Raw genomic sequence first — 21,196 nt, forward strand, 5'->3', positions numbered from 1 at the left:
CCAGAAAATTTTGCTTCATTTCTACTTTCTTGTCAACAGATGATACTACCCTTAAAATAAGATCCTTTGCTCCTAGATGCTTTTGATGAGAATGTTCTCTGCTATTGTTCTCTAACTCCCATGTGCAGATGCAAATCTGAGACATTGCCCAGGCACATTAACCCATGTGTAGTTGGACCGTACCTAAACACCTTGTGAAATCGACTAATCAAACACCAATAATGGTTGCCTTAATTCCTACAAAAATTGTGTTTGTGTCTGGATAAAACTTCACAAGCTGGCAGGAAGACCAGCTCTGATACCACTGTAATATCCCTTTCCAGATATTTACTAAGACCCTCAATAAAAACTTACAAATTTTAAATCTGAACAGTAAACCAATATTTGATACAAATTTCAGAACTTCAATCAATTTGCAACCAGCAATTTTGTATACGAGAGAAGTCAGAAAAGATTGTTTATTCCTCCAATATTCAGAAGTACAATATAAACTAGTAATTAATCACCCATGGTTGCCTAATAATGTTACTGTATTATACATCAGCAATACAATAACATGCAACAATTTAGAATATCCAATCTTACAAATAGAAATAACAGTCAGACTGGCTATATGGATAAAACCTAAAAGAAGGCTAAGTTTATGTCCAACCTCCAAAGTTTCTTCAAGGGTTTGCGTCCTTAAAAAAATAACCAGCAATTGTTTCTAGCTCCTAGATTAATATTTGTTTGAATATTATAATCTTCATATATCCTCCCATGTGGAGTCCGTTGTACCTTTATGCCTTTTCCTAATGTGATGCATGCTCTTTTAGGCAATGTGGGATAAAGCACCTTTTTGTCCTTTAATCACTTAAGTGAACATAGTAACTTTTAAAATAAAGTGACAAGTTAAATGACTTTAATAGTCACTTAGTCAGGAAACCATATAATCATCAGGCATTAAAATAGCTGACCAAATGAACTCAAATAATCTCATGCAATAGCTCATTGGAAAGCTCTCGGTGAGACACTTCCAAACCAACACTGAGGTACCGAAAATACTATGCTCTGATTACTTAATAAAAATAGCAAGCATCTGGACAACCTGCCAAAACTGCTCTGATGGGTTTGGAACTGGAAATGTCTAGGCCAAATCTCGAATTGAACCCCATAAAGAAACTTTCCGCCCCCAAACCTAGGCAAAGTGAGCTGGCCGCACAGAATTATGATGTCCCAGAAAAAGGTGTAATGATCCCATCTTTTAGCTCTCATGTTCTCCAAAGTCTAAGTGGAGGATAAGAAGAAATTAAATTAATTTCTTATAAAGTCATTCAATTTAAAGGTGACTTTGTATTTAATTAATTTAATTATTAATTACAAGGGAGTAGCTTCTAGGGTATGTATTAATTATTGGAAGGACGGAAGCCTCTCGTCATTTAATTAATTATTGCTAGGGAGGGATTTCTATAGAATGCATTAATTATTGGAAGGAGGAAGCTTCTAGCTCTTACAATTAATTAATGTTTTAGTTCCTTCTAGAAGGATGAAGAAAAGGATAAATAGGGCTGAAAGTCTCATTGTTGAGCATTGGATTATTGTATCGGATGATTATGACTTGCATTTGATAAGAGCTTGGATGTGTGAATCACACTCTTTTTTTTGGCAATAGGGGACATTCATTCTCTGTTGTAACATTCTAGACGTCATTCCCTTAAGGTTTGGCCTTTGGAATACCTCTCTTTGTACTTGATTGCAGCATTTTTAGAATTAATATAATTTCAGCAGTTGGTTCAGCTTTTGGGCATTCCTGGGTGTCCATTTCAAAAGGGGACATTACAATTTTAGGATAGTGCTAGAATCTATCAAACAGACTCGCCATACATCAAAATATATCCAAGTAAAACTAGTTGTAGTTATGGCATTTAGACAAATAATTTGCGGACACCCAACAACAGTGGAATCATGCCTTATACAGTGACCATTTCTACCATTTTTGAATTAAACTAATAACATGAAGGGCTGAGAAATGTAACCACATTACAAATTTATAATGCCATAGATAATAGGCGGATTGAGTTTATGAACTAGCATGAAACATGCGTAGAAAGTCAGCACCTGTATGCAGCGGTCGGGAGTGGTCTTTAGCAGTCGGCTTCGTTCGAAACTAGTGTTTTCGTTTCCCACTGCAAACTTCCTTTTCCCGCGCGTCTCGAAGTAACTCTGGTCTACCCGTGGCTATCCCTATTGCCGTCGCGTGTCAATCCCATGCCTGTAACTCTTCCAAAAAAAAGGCATTTATTGTGCTCGCGCCATTGGTCTCCGGAATTAAACGCTGCCTATTCCCATTCACTCGACCTTTATTAAAAAACTCTTCGTGACTGTTATAAATCCGGCCCTAAGCTTGCGCTTTTAGTCCGCCACTAACCTCCCTTCCAAATGTAGATTTCGTTTTACTACTAGCACCCTGAGTTCGCGTTTTGACTTTCTTCGATACTTGCGACCTTTCATGGAGTTAGCCGCTTTCCATCTCTCCCATCTTCATTCGATTTCTCCTGGATTTTAATTACTACATTAACTTCTTCAAATCACCAAAATGGCAAGTTACTAGGGTTACGTCCAGTTTGCCAAAATTCTTAAGGGTTTTCGTCCTTAACATTTACCAGTGACATTTAAGCAACTAGAACTCAGAATATACTATTTCATAAATTCTTGTGTGTTGTTAATCCTAATGCAAGTGTGCTTATATAGCCTCGAAGTGAGGGAAAACACAAGGAGCAAGGAATGTGGGATTAAAATGTCATTTTCGTCCTGCAGTCGCTGAAAGCCATTTTATAAAGTAAATAGCTTTATAACATTAGAATGACTTAACTCCACTCATTTTAATAAAGTTTTGGAATAATTTTAATTAAATCCCCATTGTGACTGATAGGCATCTTGTTAGATAATGTCATTAATCTATCCGGATGTGGAGATAGATTAAATTGGCGCCCAAATTACTAGTGTTCAGAAGGGGACATGACATGTATGGCTTTCTTTTGATTTTTGTCTTTACAAAATTGTGGCTTTTTGCACTCTGTTCTTGGCTATAGTGCTTATTTGCAAAAAGGGTTTGGCAATTTTCTTCAAAATTGTGGTTGTGGTATCATCTTTGTGTCTCTAGTTATAGGGAGTAATAACTTTGTTACCCAACATCATGGCCTCTTGGTCATTAACATTTTGCAGGTCTAGGGAGGGTCTCAGTAACATCAAATTGTTTTGAACAATTTGTGACCAAAAGACAACATTTAGACGATGACCATTAAGGGAAGGTATTAGTATATTGTAATGTTTCTACAATGATCATCTTAGTCTTCAATTTATTAGATAGTTTCTACTTTTGTCTCTAGATCACGATTGTTCCATAATAGAAAAATCATCTTTGTAAATTTGTATAATGAGCTTTCATCTCCTCTGTTTACAACATCGATTTACCATAATAGTGTCACCTACATAATTTAAAGTGTTTGTGACACTTAGTTGTTCCTTTTGCTCAAGATGTAGAAGAGAAGATGCGCATGCTTTTAGAACGATTTAGATACGAAATATACCAAATATGCATTCTGATATTTTTTAGCTAAAGCTATATCATTATGAAATAAGTACCACATTATTCTATGATATACATTACGCACCAATAGGTCAAAGTAAAACAATATTCGCATATAGTCTTGCCCTCCATATAAATTAGTTTTAGTTGATGATATTTTTACTTGGCTAAATAGCTATCTTCTTCTAGGTATTTGTAAGAACCCTTGCTGATTTTTTATCCAAATTTTTTACTGCCCCCTCAATAATATTTTCAAACAGTTTTCTTGCAAGTGTCAGTGTATTGTGTCAGTTTTGGAAGTGAATGACAAAGATTGTTTGCTTTTGCACAGGTTTCTTTTCTTAGAAATGAATGAACATACAATGGCTGAAAAATAACAGTTTATAGTCTTCCAAAGTATATGTAGATTGAAAATAAAGAGCATTCCATTCGTTTTTCCCTATCATCTCATCTAAACCTTCAAACTATACCCCGTTGATAATCTATACCCTCTACATATCATTTTTCAGTTAATTCTATGTGTAAGGCTTCTTATAATTTCCAATAAGCCCTTATTATGGGAGACTACCTTATGCTTGATGACAATCCTCAAATCTTGCATGAATTAACAACAACAACATCTCTTCTGAGTGTTAAAACATCTTTCTTCATGACTCCAACCTACTAGAGGCTCCAACCCCTAATTTTATGAGTATCAACTCACTGGAAGCTCCAACTCCCACACTTTGCAGGCACCGACTGTTTACCGTACAAGGTAAACATATACTTATGGCATGTAGTACAGTAAGATATAACATAGAACAAATACTTTATTCATATATGCAATATGCACTCCAAGTACAATGCTTACAATATGATTATGATGATGATGATGGTGATCGAATAGTCCCTTCCTAACGGTGTACATATACTTTCCCGAAGGGGTGACTCAATCATCACATGCCCTTTCGGATACAATTCTACCCGTTGGCTATAATATAGATTTTACTGACAACATCATCCCCCCCAAAAAAAAAAGTCATCTCCGGATGACAATTACAAAATTACCGAGACATATTAACAAAATGGAATACATTAACTGTGACTAACTATAATAGGATAGATCCTTTTTTGTCACAACACATTCACATATCTCCTGTGCCTGCACCAAACTGGTCTCCAAAAACATGCTGCATCTGTAGCCTCTACTAACACAATGCTCTCCCTAGCCAATCTGACCTTGATAGCCACCCATGTTGCCTTCTCTGCTTCTAACTCCTAGGTACACTAAGCCAAGTGTCGCTCTACTGCCTCCAACTGGATGGTCAACTCCTGCCGAGCTCTCTATGCATCCATCAAGACAGCCTCGCATCCAACACCTACTCTGAGTACCTCAAAGTGTAGCACCCCTCTCGAAAGGCTTGCTCCAGGGCCCTCTCCACCTCTGGCATATAGACACTCCATGCTTGCAAAAGCTCCAAGTCTCATCAACTGCTCATACTTCCCAAGACTGATAACTGAACTGACCAGGGGTCTAGGGGGCAACACCCCTAGCGGGGTCAAGGGGTAGTGCCCCTATAGGGCCTCGGGGCAGAGTGCCACCAAGACCAAATTAGCACCCTCAAACCCCCACAGAAGTCCATGGAACACATCATTTATGTGATTTTCTTCCGATCCCATACTCTTTCGGCCAACCGCTTATGTTTTCTTCACTATTTCTTTATGTCTTTCCCTTCAGTACCATACATTATTCATTGTGAATTGTTTTGATTTGTCTTCATCTTTTTTTTTTTTTTGGTTTTGTTTTTTGTTTTAAGCCTTTCCTCTTTGTTTCTTGTCTTCACCCGTAGGACCATACGGTACTTATCATTCCTCCATGTGTCCATATGCTTGACCGTACGGTGGCTTTTAAACCTTCCTTTCTATCGTACGGTGTTGTAATATGCAGTCTGTTGACTCCAAAAGGACCGTACATTCCACTTTTTTCTCTGGAAGTTTGTACACCGTACGCTATCCTCTATACTTTGTTTGAAATGTTCGATTCGTACTATGTTTTCCAAGGCCATATGGTGTTTACTCTTCTTGTTAGCCATACGGTATCTCCTCTCCCTAGCCGTACGAAATATCTCCTTGTGTGGCCGCACATTAGTTTGTATGGTGATGATGCTTCTTTCCTCTTACCATACTATGAGCTGTTCGTATGATACCTTCCTTCTATATGGTGCTCCTCCAATGTTTCTCTTATACCGTACAATGGCGTGATTTTTCTTGCTGTCCATACACTATCTTTTTCCCTCAATTGCTGGCCGTACAATAACTATATCCTTACAATTCCTCAGATTGTATGACATATTAAAGTTCTATGCTTCTGTCTTCTAGGCAACGACGCCAAATGTTTACTGTATAGGGTAAATGGATACTTATTGCATGTAGTATAGTAAGATATAACACAAAACAAATTCTTTATTCATATACGCAATATGCACTCCAAGTACAATGCTTACAATATGATTATGATGATGATGGTGATCGAATAGTCCCTTCTAGACGGTGTACATATACTTTCCCGAAGGGGTGACTCAATCGTCACGTGCCCTTTCGGATACAATTCTACCCGTTGGCTACAATATAGATTTTACCGACAATCCCGACCTACTAGAAGCACCAATCTCCACCGCTTGCCTTTGCGAGAATCAACCCACTCCACACAAACTTATCTTCCACCTTGATAATGTTGCCGACTCAACTAATGATGGCACAATTTCTTCACTTTAAACTCATATATATATATCTTCAGAATAATATCCTTCTTTATAATGTCTTTAATAGAACAGCATCCGTTTATATCATCTATTCTTAATATCACTATAAATATAATAGATTAATAATAAATATAATTATATATTATTTTAATCTTCCCTATTTTCCTTATAATTGCACACTTTCCTATTTACCAATCTGCCATTTTCTTCTTTCCATATCCTTATCTTCTCATTTTCGTTGTATCTCTATCCCATACACATCTTTCCACTCTTCTTTATTATTATCTACCTCTCTTATTTCTTACATCATTCTGCACCAAACTAACTTCATATATTCCACTTGCTGCCTACTCCTCTTTTGCACACAATATATTTTCTTATTTATATCTCTTTGTTCCAAATAGTCACGTCTATTGGCAAAAGAGATGTCTGATAGTCTCAACCTTTTAATCACACCTCTTTATTGTCAATTAGTTCAATCACTTATGTGTGAACAATTCTTAAACTAATTGTATGAGTATAATCTCTTTAAAAGTAATTGCAGCCTCTTTGAAGCACAATTATTTCTTCCACATCGCTAACCACATATTCAGATCACGGCAATTCAAGGGCCAACCACAGATACTTCTCTCCATACTACTGTACTCTACTGTTGATTTCAAACAACTTGGAGGATTTCTCTGTCTATCGTGGCTTCCTTCATATCAGTACAGCATTTGCCTATAATATGAAACCAAGACTTTGGACAGCATATGACTTATTTGCATCCTTGTTTAACTTTGATGACATGGCATCAAAGTAGGTGACTCCTGATGTTGACTGGTTCTTTGTTATCTCCTGACTATTTGACTGTTGAACACGAAAACATTCATCTCTGCTTACAAGTTCATTGCTATTTTTTAATCAGTTTGTCTTTACAAACTTATTATCATCTTTGTCATCTGTTGGGATCAATCTTTTCATTAATATATCAAAGTCCACTGCAAATGTATACTACTCCATCATGGCATCTGGCAATAATATCCATTGCTGAGCATCAATAGAAACTCCCGATGACTGTCGACTCTTCTACCAGTAGTCTCATCTATGGTAGGTGCTACGTGCTGGAATATAATCATCACCGCCACATAACATAGTCACTTTAAATCTTTACATGAATCCTCTTTAGCATCATTATCTTTTTCTCTGTATTTGTTGATTTTGCTTATTGCTTGCATGTTCCTACTTCTTTAATTCATCATGAATGCCGGTAAAACATGATCGCTGACATTAAAAAAAAAACCTCCCAAAGTTGTCTCATACAATGTTACTGCCATTGTATTTTATGTCTTTACCAAAACTTTATTTTATCGTTCTTCATTTGCAGACTTGTATTAGTTTACATCTAACATCATCGTAGAAACTTCAATGGTTACTGGGTATGATATTGTCTTCATCTTCTTTGTGATTTGTTTTCATATACTCCTTTGTGTTGGATGTTTGCTGCATCAAATACGGTTTTTCATAGTCTCTGTCTATACAAAAGATCATCTGTAGATGTTTTGACATCTTTAGCAGGCTTTATGTATTATCACCATGTCATTGTATTTTGTGGTCGATTTCTTTGATAGTGTTGATGCTTATTTTGTCTTCATCATAATTATTCAGGGCACTTGTATCATTCTTTGAGTGCTCTTTGGTGGAAACCTTTCTAATGCGATATTTTAATCTCTGAGACTCACAGCTAAGAGTGCAGATATTTCCGGTGGTTCAGTTGAATGGTGAGCTTTTTCTTCCTACAGCAAACACAATCTTAGACCTCCTGTAACACATTCGATGACACAAGTATAACTCATTCCTTATTTTTCTAGCCATGATAGATACTCTTCTTTTGCTGTAAAACATCTACTCTGTGATACTCACACACGTCTTGCTATATATTTATTGTCTATGATGGAGGAATCACTGTTGGAAATAATCTCTCTATTTCATCATATCTTTTCTTTCTCAATTAAAATAATCTTCTAATATGATTGTCATCCAGACCGTAGTATGATGTATGTACTCCTTGCACTGTATAGTAATGTTAACCACTAGACTAGAATTATCTAACTGTGTATTATACTATAATTTAGTCACTGCTCTTGTTAGCCTTCACACTTATTACTGAATTGTTGCTCTTTATAGCCTTCACACAGCACATCTTCCTTTTAGATATGCTGATAGTATTTCTCTTTGATAGTCAACCATTTTAACTTCATAACTTAATATTATTTTAATCATGGACTTCAATAAATAGGCATCTCTTGGTCATGTCTTTGACATCAATGACAACATTCCATCAATGTCAAGATCTAGAAGCTCAATTGGTAGTACAAATAAGAGAGACAAAATAATATGGTCAAATGATTGATTCAATATTGATCAAATGATAATGGATGCACAATTGATTTACAATCAACATATGCTTAAATATATAGGCAATGCGTGATAACTAGGAGATATGCAAGTGATAACGTATCAACTACACAAGGTGAAATCACATGTCCACCAAAGGTGAATCATCCTCCATTTTACAACGAAGTATGTGCGACATTTGCAACAATGAGAGGATGATAATGTCATAAGAGCACTAAAGATGGATCTCACACATAAAGGGATATGAGATAACAACTAAGTCCACCTCAAGTGGATTTCTCATACACCATGTGCCAAAATGAAATGCAAACTCCTATGTGTCTACATGACAACTAATATGTAAATGCACTATCCTAAGTAAACAATAGTAAAATGTAATTAAGAATGTTTAATTAAAGTAACATCCTCCCCCTCCCCCCTCCTTAAGTGCAACTTAGGGAAATGAACTTAAACTCACAAGGCTAGATGACAATGCATGATGGGCAGTGTTACAGGACTCGGACCTGCCTTTGACTCGGAAAATCAAAATCCAACTTAGACTCAAACTTGGCGACTAGACTCGACAAGGACTCAGAAAATTGAAAAATCCATGAAATTCAAAGATTTTTAAGGATTTTAAGATTGTTTCATGCATCTTTTAGTCAATTAATATCAAATACACAATAATTGAGATAAATAGAAGCTACTTAATACACATACACAATTTTGTATAGATCACATAAGTATAAAAGCGAATTTCTAAAGGAAAAAAACTAAATAACACAATATAAAGTTATATACTATAAAGTAATAAACATAGTGTCACTCCAGTGTCAAAGACTCAAATGTCTACAATATTCATGGATTACAAAATTCATGGTATCAAATTCAAAAGTTCAAAACATATATCAAAAGAACAACTAGAAGACTAAGGCTCATAGTAGTCTATGTCCTCCTACGAGTGCGCCTAAGATAAGTCATGTAAGACTCTAGAACCATCCTCTTTCCCTGTGTCTGAGGTTGAGCTTGGACCTCATCCTCATCCTCATCATCATCCTCATCCTCACCCACATAATCCTAGTCATCAGACTGGGATTCATCACTCCTAGCCTCAGGGTCCTGCACTCTGTCTCCTCGCGCTCTAGCCTCCTCAACTGCCATCGCTACTGCTTCAGCCTCCCGATCCACCTGATCTACCCACTCCATATTTTCATCACTGAAGACAGGATCAGCCATCTCTGTGTTCCACTCTGCATGAGGATCAACATTCTCTAATACAATCAGTGATGTATCGGTGCCAAGGATTTGTCTATGGCGAAGGCGAAGGTTGTAGTGAACAAAGACAAGATCATTTAATTTTTCACTGCCAACCTATTGCGCTTCTTCGTGTGTATGTACTCAAATAGACTCCAATTACATTCGCATCCTGATGCACTAGATGGCTGGCTTAAGATGCGAATCGCAATCCTCTGTAAATTTGGCACCTTTGTGCCAAACATCTCCCACCATGCATTAGAAACAAGAAAATTTTGAATCATATCAATAACTTTGAATTTATCAAATTAAAATGGTAATAGAATTACTATTAGAAATTAGGATGTAGAATCAAAGATTTTTAGTATTTACTAGGCATCAATTTTGTCTTATTTTTCTTGCACAACTCCCATCCAAATAAGTCCCCTTGAGCTTTCTTAAACAATTCAATCTCACGGACTATAATTGTTCCAACTGTTGAATCAGGTGACATTTTCTCTACAACATTATAGAGGCCACTCCACACCTCATCATCAGCCTTGAAATGTGGGCTGAATTGGTATGCTGGATTAAGGAAGTAGGCCGCTACATGTATAGGCTTGTGAAGTAGATTTTGCCAACGTCTATCAATGACATCCCATATAGGCCCATACCTATCTTGATTCCCTACAAAAAAAAGAGCGAATGGCCTTCTTCACTCTATCCATGCCCTCATAAATGTAGCCCATTGACGGCTTCTCTCCATCAACAGTTCGTAGGAGAACAACAAGCGGCTTTACAAAATGCAATCGTTATGAAAGTTGGAAGAGAAATAATTAGCTTTAAGTTTTCTCTTTAAAAAACGAACAATAATTTATAACATAATTTCATAAACAAAATAAAGTTGAAATGAGGACAAAAAGGAAAATTACCGTCACAATATCAGCAATTGGTGTCCAAAAAGAAGCCTCATAAAAAACATGATTAGTTGCAGCAATCCGTGCAGTGGTTTTTGCATATGATGATGCAATCCACTCCTCACTAACAAACATGCGTCTCAAACCTCCCTTTGAATCAAGCAAAGATTTCAATGTGAGAAAATTGGTTGCAAATCTAGTGACCCCTGGACGAGACAACACATTTTGTTCATTGTGTTTCCTCATGAGGTTGAGGACCCATGTATGATTATATATAAATTTGCATACACTTCTTCTTCGCTTTATAACAGTTTTTATCCAAGGGAGTTTACCAAAATCCTCTAACATAAGGTCAATGCAGTGAGCAACACAAGGGGTTCAAAATAAGTGAGTGTGTCTCTCTATAAGAAGCTTTCCTGCAGAAACATAATTTGCTGCATCATCTGTAACTATCTGCACCACATTTTTCTCACCCACGTCCTTTATCACTTCATCCATTATCTCACAAAGATATTCAACATTCTTTGTTTTTCTTGAAGCATCAATTGATTTTAAAAAAACCGTGGCACCTGAAGAAAAAGAAACAAATAAGTACAATGATTAATGATGAATCGTAATTTATAAATTCATAATTTATAAACTTAATCACTTAAGTACAAGTTCTACTTCTAAATTTTTAATGTCTAAGAATCTAAGTACAATTACAGCTTACCTGATGAGGAGACAAGAAAGTTGAGGAGTGTTCTACTCTTTCTATCAGTCCAACCATCAATCATGATGGTGCAACCCTTCCTCTTCCACACCTCAGGCTGCTCCTTGATTTCAACTTCTACATCAGCCACCCTTTGGTTCAGAATAGGGTCTCCTAGCGCTTCAGCAGTAGGGGCTTTGAACTCTGGACCACAAACAGCAACAACATCGATTCCAATTTGCCAATAAGGGGACCTAAAACACATAGAATAAAATTTAAAGTTAAACAAATTAGTATATTATAAATAAATTTGAAAACAAAATACAAATTAAAATAAACAAAATAAGCATATTATTGTTTCTTGAAAGTTGAAAGTTGAAACTTTGAAAGCAAGAGAAGACATAAATTTAAATTTAAATAAATAAGTACCTTGCTGCATTGAATGAAATGTTGTTGTAGATGAAGAAGTCTCCAAGCGCCAATTTTGCATAATCATGTTTCTCCTTGTTTCAACCCATGCCGTCAAGCGATGGTTGTGCACCTGGAGCCGTGCGTGGAGTAAACATTGAATCAAGTGCCCATCTTTGCTTACGAATGCGAGACCCAATGGTCACACTCGTAGAAGCAGTGGCATCCGTAGGTGGAGTAGGGGATAATGGAGAGTGAAAACTAAAAGATCCCTGTTGGGCTAGTTGTGCCATTTCTTCATGTTGCTTCTTTCTCAATTTTTTTCTCTATTTTTTCCTCTAGAAGAGTTTGCATGTCTTGCATAACATCTTGTGGTACATCTTTGCATTTTTTAGCATCATGTCTAGGTATATTTGCTAGGTGATACTTCAATCTATTTATTCCTCCCCCATTATATACTACACCGCAATGCCAACATATAACAACTCCCTTTTTGTGCCTCGGGATGGCATGTTTCCAAGCCCTATCCCTTGCTATTGCACTTGGGTTTGCATTAGGGTTAGATGGAGGCCTAGTTCCACTTCACTCACCTTGAGATATTATGTCAAATTTCAATATGTTTGCTGCTAACCTGCTGGAATATGAATGTAAACAAAATGAGAAGTAAAAAATAGTAGATAGTAGTAGAGACCAAACAAATTTAAACAAAATGAGAAGTAAAAATACTAAAAAATACGAATGTAAAAGTTTAAAACATATTACAAAACAACAGAAAGAAATGCAACTTGTAGCTTACTTCTTCAAATTTGCACAAACTCAAACAATGGAAATGCAAGTTTGTAGAAACCTCCTCCAAATGCTCCCTTAAGCTCCTCTCAATGCTTTAATGCAAGCTACAAAGATGCACAAACCATTAGCAATCAATATGGGAGAGCCAACCGATTTGCTGATTTCTCTCTCAAAACCCCAATATTCTTCTCTAACTCTTTCCTCTCTCATGTGAGCATAAGCAAATGGTGGAATGACCTTTTTAGGTCAATAACTTGTTATAAGAACCAAAAAAGACAACATAAAACAATGCATATTTTAATTTTTTGCCTTTTTCTTTCTTGGCTGTCGGCGAGAGTCCAGGGCTTGGGGCTTGGCGAGTCTGGTGAGTCCTTGGACTCAGTGAGTCTGAGTGGACTCTTCCAGGACTCAGTCTAGTTTGAGTTCAGAGGCAGATTGCCTCAGAAATGGAGACTCTGCCTCGGACTTGCAAAGTCCTAGTTAGACTTGGCGAGTCCCATTGCACTGATGATGGGTCCCAACTATTAAGCCATATTAGGTACCCATGTACATTATGCAAATATACAAGATATGCAATGCAATCTTTCATAAAGTGGAGAAAGAGAGAAAACCCCATGGGAAAAACCCTTCCTCAAAAAGAGAGATGAAAATACACAAGATGCATGGATGAAAGGAGTAAACAAGGCCCTCCCGTAACAACATACACCATGGATGAATGGAGTAATCAAGGCCCTCTCGTAACAACATACATCTGTATATACAATCAAATATCCCGCTATAGGAAGAAAAAAATGAACCATGATTCCCCCCCACCCATAATGAATAGTCTCATCCAACAATGGTGAATGCTTGAAGGAAAAACACTATCCAATGCCTACAAACAACATTTCTTCCTTTAGGAAGAAGATAGACCAAGTACAAATGCAAGATGGCTTCCTATTGTGGATAGGAAGAAGGAAGGCAGATCCAAACAAGAAGTATGAAATATTTGAAGTATTCTCATGTGTCACCATGTCCTTGATTGATGAAGATGCCACAAACTACTCATAATCAAGACCAGTAGAAGGTGACAAACAAGGAACCAATGGTAACGGTGTGTGAACAAACTCCAAAGACATAGAGGTCTGCTCAAAATATGAAGTAGGAAGAGAGACAAAATCACTCTCCCTCACTGTAAAAGGTACATCAATGGTAGATGCCCTTGGATCAATGTACAAATTGCTCCAAGAAAATGGAATGATGTTCCTCCCATTAGGAAGAAACAATGCCGAAGGTGTATCAATGAATCCTCTTAAATCTCTAGGAAGAATCTTCAAAATGTATGATGTCTTAAAAAACTGAATAGGAATCTCCAGCACATGAAAATGATAAACCTAAGCCATACAATGTGACATATGAAGTAAAGTTTGAGACTTGTGAATGCCAATCTCCAAAGACTCAAATGTCTTCTTTGAAGGTAAAAGGACCTCCTCCAAATGTTGTATCAAAGTATCCGTAATCATGTCAAACTCGAAAGAAGGATTAAGTGGAGAATGAAGACGAGGATCAGAGTGTTCCCTTGCAAGAATTGAAGAAGGATCATCCTCTTCAAAGTGAAGATGAATGTCATCAATGATATGTCTTAAATCCTCAATGTATGACTCCACAAACAAGCTTGTAATGTCTATCAAGAAGCGATCCCAAGGAACTATAACTAGAAGATAGGGAATATTCTGCTACACTGATTCACTACAACCCATAGCTCTAGGAATAAGCATCATTAAGAGGAACAATAGGTGCAATCTCAATAGTAGTAGTTGTAGTATGTTGAGCCACTAAATCATCAGAGCTCTCTCAAGCAATGCAAGGTGTTCGATCTCCTTTAAGGTAGGCTCATCATAGGGAACGTTATCTACATCATCAATTGGAATGAGACAATTTGCAACTAGATCAATTGGTAATGAAGGAACACGAGGATCTCTAAAGTGTTCCCAAATAATAATCCAACGTATGCGTAGGCACTCAACACCTTCAATCTTGGACTTGACTTTAGGAAAGGAATATGTACTAATGTTGTAAGCAATCAATGCTATGATATTCCAATTCCTTTCCTTCCAAGATAACTATTTCAGCTTGGACTTTGCTAAGGAACAAGTCTATAAAGATGAGGTGAGATTTTCTACCATCTACAATATCTCATGATGCCCTTTACCCATGATGCATAATTATCCCTAATAAAATGTACAACTTCATGATGCATTGTATATTCCATGAATTTGGCCATGATGTACTTCTCACTTGAAACAACGAGGTCAACAAATTATTGCACCCCCCCAAAAAAAAAACAAACCACCCCAAAATAGACGATTTTGGCACTTTTTATAGTGCATGTACAATTGCCACTTTTCAAATGGACCAAAGTGGACTTTTGATTTTGATGATTACAATGCAAAATATGAAGCTATAATAGACTCAATAATAGACTCAACAAAGTAAGACACAGGATCACACAAGGATTTGATTAACTACAAGCTTAGTTATCGGTTTGAGTTCAATTTTCGGTTCGTCGGTACAACAAAATTTTGGAAAGGGTTTTGGGTTCGTTTGGGTTCATTCGTATAAAAACATGTAAAAATTTAAAAATATATATATATATATATATATACACACACATACACACACGCATACATATTATGAAGCCTAGAAGCATAGAATATCATAAAATCATGTGTTAATCATTTAAACAACAAAAACACCATAGGCATAAACTTTAAACATGTAAGTTGTAATCATAGCATTCTGAATCAAGATCATACCGTCATATATTTCATTTTTCAAGTTCAACATCAAAGATTCAAAACATGAAAATTGAATCATAATCCATGAATCATAACAAGTTCAATATGGCTAACAATCCAATATTCCAACTCCACCTTGCACAAACTTACTTTTGCTCAATCGCCTATTTGCACACCACAAATGATGTTAGAAGCCAAAATAACCTATCTAAATTTACTTTTTAGGGTTGCGGTACTCAAAACAATATCAAATTTGTTATAAAAAATGCCTTGAAAGTCGTCCATCGCCAGAAATTCACTCGGGTTCACACCAAATCCGATTTGGGCAGCTGAAATTTGCCCAGGTTCGAATTTCTAGACTGTGGGTTTGAACCAGCCCCAAGAAAATTGAACCCTGTTTGAAGCTAGGCCAAACCAAACCTGTATTTCGAACTGGTTCGAACCCAAGCAAGGTTCTGGTGGCAAAACAACGAACCTAGGTAACTAAGACTACAAGTGCCAAAATAGGTTAAACTAGATCAAACTCTGAAGGTGATATTTTTGTTGAAATTAACCTATAATTTGATAGCAATTTTGGAAATTTTCTGAAAAATCATGCACTTTCAAAAACAATTCTTTGAAAATGTGTTTGTATGAGCTTGAATGAAGCCCTGAAGTTGCAAAATCAAGAATTGGACAAGTATAATCACCAAAATCTTCAATTTCTTCAAAATCTGTCCACCAAAATTAGAAAGTAATATTACCAATGAAACATCTTCCAATCTCAATAACATCCAAATCATAGTTCAAAATATCATTATCGGTAACTTATCACTGAGGGCCAAAAAAAAGAGATATCGGCAAATATCAAAGATAAGTTGAAAACTTCTCGGGAAAATATTAGGAACTTATAAATTACTTAGATTTAATTAGAAATGCATTTTTAAATGCAAAATTCAATAAGGAGATGCATCTAATGAGTTAGCAATTAAGTAAACAAACCAAACAAGCTGATATATATATATATATATATATATATATATATATATATATGCAAATAGGGTACAAATTCCTATCCTCATGTGGAATGTTGATGGCCCGTTGCCATAGTTCGATAGTCTAAACTATGAAGCAAACTACAAATAGTAATTTGCCTTTGTGAAACTATAAGAAATCGTCTTCAATTCCACTACAAGTCCACAAGAAGTCGCCCTAGAATGCTGCAAATTATCTTATTTCTCATCGAAGCCCTTTGTCCCTCTCCATACCCATTCTTCCAAAGAACAAAAAAATGTTTTGCCCTTTACTAGCTTGTTATTTTAAAACTTCTTTGCATGAGAACTTGACACAATTTGTCGGCACATGAAACTCCTTGCAAAAGTTCAAATATTGCAGATATATCTGTGATATTTCAATCTATGATCCAAAGAATCCTCAATTTGATTGCTTTTTTGGAAATACAAATTCAATTAAGCCCTTTGGAACACTTGGACTTGGACCTCAGCTCATTACAGCCCTAGGTAGCATTACTGAGAGCATCTTACCATGAATAATAACATTGTTGAGAAAGGTGCTTCAAAATAATTAGTTCACTGCTTACTTGACGTGTATTAACAACCAACAGCAAAACCACATAGAAGGCTTGGACAAATCAAGTGATACATGACTAACAATGTTTAGCTACATTGGAGTATAATTTATGCCATAGAAAACCTGATTCTTTCTTCTAATACTCACCAAAAGTTGGCCAAGATAGCTACTGAACAAGGCATTTCCATAATCAGCATTAGAAACATGCTATCAATGTGGAAAGATTTCTTGAAATTATTTTAAGAGGCTTTTCCTTACCTACTCCAATATATGAACCCCAAGCCATGACATTCATGTTTGGCATCCCTCGCCTCCTGTGTCATGTCCCCTCTCTAGCATTGACATGAGAGTTAGCCTATTATTGAGTCTCATAGGCAAGCAGTGGTGATTAGGGACTCAGTCAGGGTTTTCAGCGTCCGGATTTGGTATTACGGGTAGTAGTAGATCAATTGAGAGCAGTTTTGATTTTAGGAGGCAGTTCCTTGATTGTAGGAGGAGATTCCTACCTTTTAGGAAGTGGTGATGTTTTCCAGAGTTGAGGTTCTATGAGATCACCCTTGATCTCTATTTTTTAGGAGCATCCCTAGATTTGAGGGTGAGACTGCCATTTGGCCCGAGTTGTTCGACATCAGTCACAGGCAGGTGACAAACTCAGTTTCATGTTTTGGAGGTGTTTGGGTTGTTCCTTGGCTACTTGGGAAATATTATAATATATTTAAATCATAGGTACAGGACTCGGACTCGCCTTTGACTCGGAAAGTCAAAATAGGACTCAGACTCGGACTCGAAAAATTGAAAAACTCATGAAACTCAAAGAATTTTAAGGATTTAACGATTTTTTTATGCATCATTTAGTCAATTAATATCAAATACACAATAATTGAGATAAATAGAAGCTACTTAACACTCATACACAATTTTGCATAGATCACATAAGTATAACAACAAATTTTTGAAGGAAAAAAACTGAACAACATAATATAAAGTTGAAGCTCTAAGATTTAACATTCAATCCTTAATAAGTTCCTGACATACCACAACATCATTTTTCATAATTAATATACACTGAAAAAAACACCTCCCAGAAATCGCTATCTTTTTAAATTTAAAAAAACATTCGGGGGAGTCCTAGGCTTGGGACTCGGCAGAGTCCTTGGACTTAGCGAGTCCATGTGGACTTTGCTAGGACTCGGCCAAGTCAGAGTCCAGAGGCCATTTGCCTCGGAAAAGCCACCTCTGCCTTGGACTCGTAGAGTCGTGCTTGGACTCACAGAGTCACGGAACACTGATTTAAATATTCTCCTAAATTAACATTTTAATAATTTAAATAAGGCTAATTGTTTAGCCATTTTGGAGTAATAAGGATTTTTCTGGCTCCATTTGAATTGATTTGCTTGTGTGATAGCTTGTTGGAAAGAGCTCAGCCTCTACTATTTGATTATCACTTCTCGGGACTTATTTATTGCTTGGAGCTGTTTGTCATTAATAAAGTAATGCTTTCTTTCTATTTGGACGCCTTTATTGGGGAAATAATGTTATATTATAAAGTCCAAATGAAATCCACTTTAGGGTTCTTTTAGTGTTCGATTTGCCTTGGAGAGGGGATGTAAGGAAATGGTAACCTAAAGGTGAGTATCTTCATCATTTTGTTAACCTATTTTGGATGCCATTGCTCTGGAAGAGCATTCCTCACCTAGGACGCAAACCCTAGTGTTGAGAGCATATTTGTTAGGATGTATCCCTCAACAAGATCAATTTGAAGGTTCTTATGCATACAGTTTGATCACAGCAGAGGATCAATTTCTAGTATTGCAGTCACACTTTGTAGGCACTGGATTTATAGGGAAGGCAGCCACTTTGGTTCAACCTGGCTTTTTCTTATAACAACTCATAGGAGGAATTCTGGAGTGTTTATTTGTAGCAGACTGGAGTTGTTTTATTGCAGCAGCTTGGGCTCTATCATTTGAACTTGTTTGGCTGTAGTTGGTACCCATCGTCAACTAGCGTCAACCTTGTTTGAAGTACATTTGTATTGGTACTATCCTTAAATAAATTAGACTCTGTTGGTGTGGTTTTAGAATCATTTCCAGAATAGGATGTATTGCTGCATATGATTTCTATCACTTCTATTTTATCAGTAACTGTTATTTATTCATTGTAATACCTATATTTTGAAAAATACAAAATGAAACAACCTTCTTCTGCATCTTCTGTCTAGCTCTATAAGATCAAAGAAAAATCTATAGGAAAATATAATTCATATAATTAAACAAATAGCAGTAGTAGAGCAATGTCCATTTGGGATATTTCATCTTGAAGGTGATGAATTGGGTATCTCTCCTGCAAAAGGAGGCCCGAAATGAAATTGTGACGGGGGGAAACGAAGCTGTGACATACTCAAACACCTGTACTGTTTGTACCTCAGCTTTTTAATGATGGCACTATAAATCAGCTTGGCAAGCTCAGTACCTTTTTAGCGATTGAGGTGATGCTCTAGATGATCCCCTCTTTAATGTCTACGGAAGCTCTTTTTGATCCTCCTGATCTGAATTGTTATATCTTGTTGAAGCATATCTCCAACCACTTTTTCCTTCAATCCATACTCTGAGCATCAGCTTTTGTAAATATTTTCAAAACTATTTTTTTGGCTTTTGCATTTTAACTAGTTTACTGTTTAGAAATTTTACATTGATTTCATAGCAATGCAAGCAGTTGTTAGTGGTCCATTTTAGCTATCACTAGAAGTAATATGAGAGGAAGTTTGGCTGCCTTTATGCGCAGGAATTTTCTTTGCCCCTTATGTTCGACTATGATCATTGAGAGCTCGGAATGGCTGGTGACCATCCTTACATCTTTAAATTTTTTTCCCTAGGTAATTAGTTTTTGGCAATGTTTGATAAGGACATGCATCCATGGGTCTGGCTAATGTCCATGATATCTTGGGTACTTGGGGACTTAGAGGGGATATCCCCTTTTTCTAGGACTGGACAGCCTACTTCATTTGGTGCACAAAAATATGAAAGGTAAGATTTGAAGCAAATAATGCTAGAAATCTCTAAAAAGCTATAAGGGTGTAGATTTTCATTGCAAAGTTAGCACATTGTATTTGCTATGTAAAATTTCAGCTATATTAATGGCTGTCTTCCTACCATCCCCAAAACTTGGGAAAAAATTGCTTTCCCCAAAATTGCATCTTTATGTCCTACAAACTTGAAGAAATGCTGATTTTATTTATTTTTAGTTCCAATACAGCTTTTTGATATTGCACATTTATTCTACTTTGTAGTACCATATTTACAGTTTTTTTCTTGTTTTATTTATTATTTTATTAATTCATTTTATCAAATAAGAGACTTAATGTAGTTTGTTGTTTTTCCATAAAAGATGACAAATATGACTTTAAATATAATTTTTTCTTGGGTGTTATATGACATTGCAGGATATTTAGCCTGTGCTCGATGTTCCAGCTCAGGAGCACTTGTTTTTGTTGAACCAGTAGCAACAGTCAATGGTTCAGACCGACCCTTATCACCCCCTACAGCAGAAAGATGCCCTAATTGTCTAGGGGCTGGAAAGGTAGTTCTTCTATCATCCATACAACTAGCTAGCTAATGCTACAAGGAACATGGAAGTTTCTCATGCTGTTGTAGGCTTGCAGTAAAAATCAAAACACGCCTATGTTTAATAGCAAATAATATAAATGAGAATGTACTAAATTTGAGATGCTCTCATATTTCTCAACAACCATGATAAGTAAAGCCAATGGAATGAAAAGTAATCATATATGTTATGTTCACATCATCTGGGTTCTCAAATGTGTATGATTGGAAGAAGGTCCCCTATGCTTAGTACTTGAGTCAAGTCTCCATGAATTTCTTCTACAAACCTTGACAAGGATTGACTACTAACACTCTTAGAACTCATGGATGAGTTTTTCTTGGAGTTGGAAACCATAGATGAGTAAATAAGTATCCACTTCTTGTAGGTTTTTAATCATTATGATTTGATCTTCATAAGACCTAATTTGTGAATGGATGCTCCAGGATGATTTTCTTGGATTCCTGGTTAGTTGAGAATTTGGTTTTGGACTCTTCATTTCTTGATCTTCGAAAAGATTATATTTATTA

The 21,196-nt window shown here is 36.3% G+C and overlaps 1 protein-coding gene across 4 annotated transcripts in view; it reads left to right on the forward strand.

Annotated features, from left to right (window-relative positions):
* The window catches only part of LOC149532273 (protein ORANGE, chloroplastic-like), a 256,417-nt gene that overhangs the window by 197,917 nt on the left and 37,304 nt on the right, over positions 1-21,196 (forward strand). For all 4 annotated transcript variants that reach the window (XM_089807785.1, XM_089807784.1, XM_089807786.1 and 1 more), the window contains one exon: positions 20,509-20,645. In XM_089807785.1, the coding sequence (XP_089663911.1) occupies positions 20,509-20,645 (137 nt within the window). The remainder of the gene's footprint in view (positions 1-20,508; positions 20,646-21,196) is intronic.

Source organism: Cupressus sempervirens, chromosome 10 (genome assembly GCF_028749045.1).
Source record: "Cupressus sempervirens isolate cs-2001-9-10 chromosome 10, ASM2874904v1, whole genome shotgun sequence".
Classification (NCBI taxonomy): domain Eukaryota; kingdom Viridiplantae; phylum Streptophyta; class Pinopsida; order Cupressales; family Cupressaceae; genus Cupressus; species Cupressus sempervirens.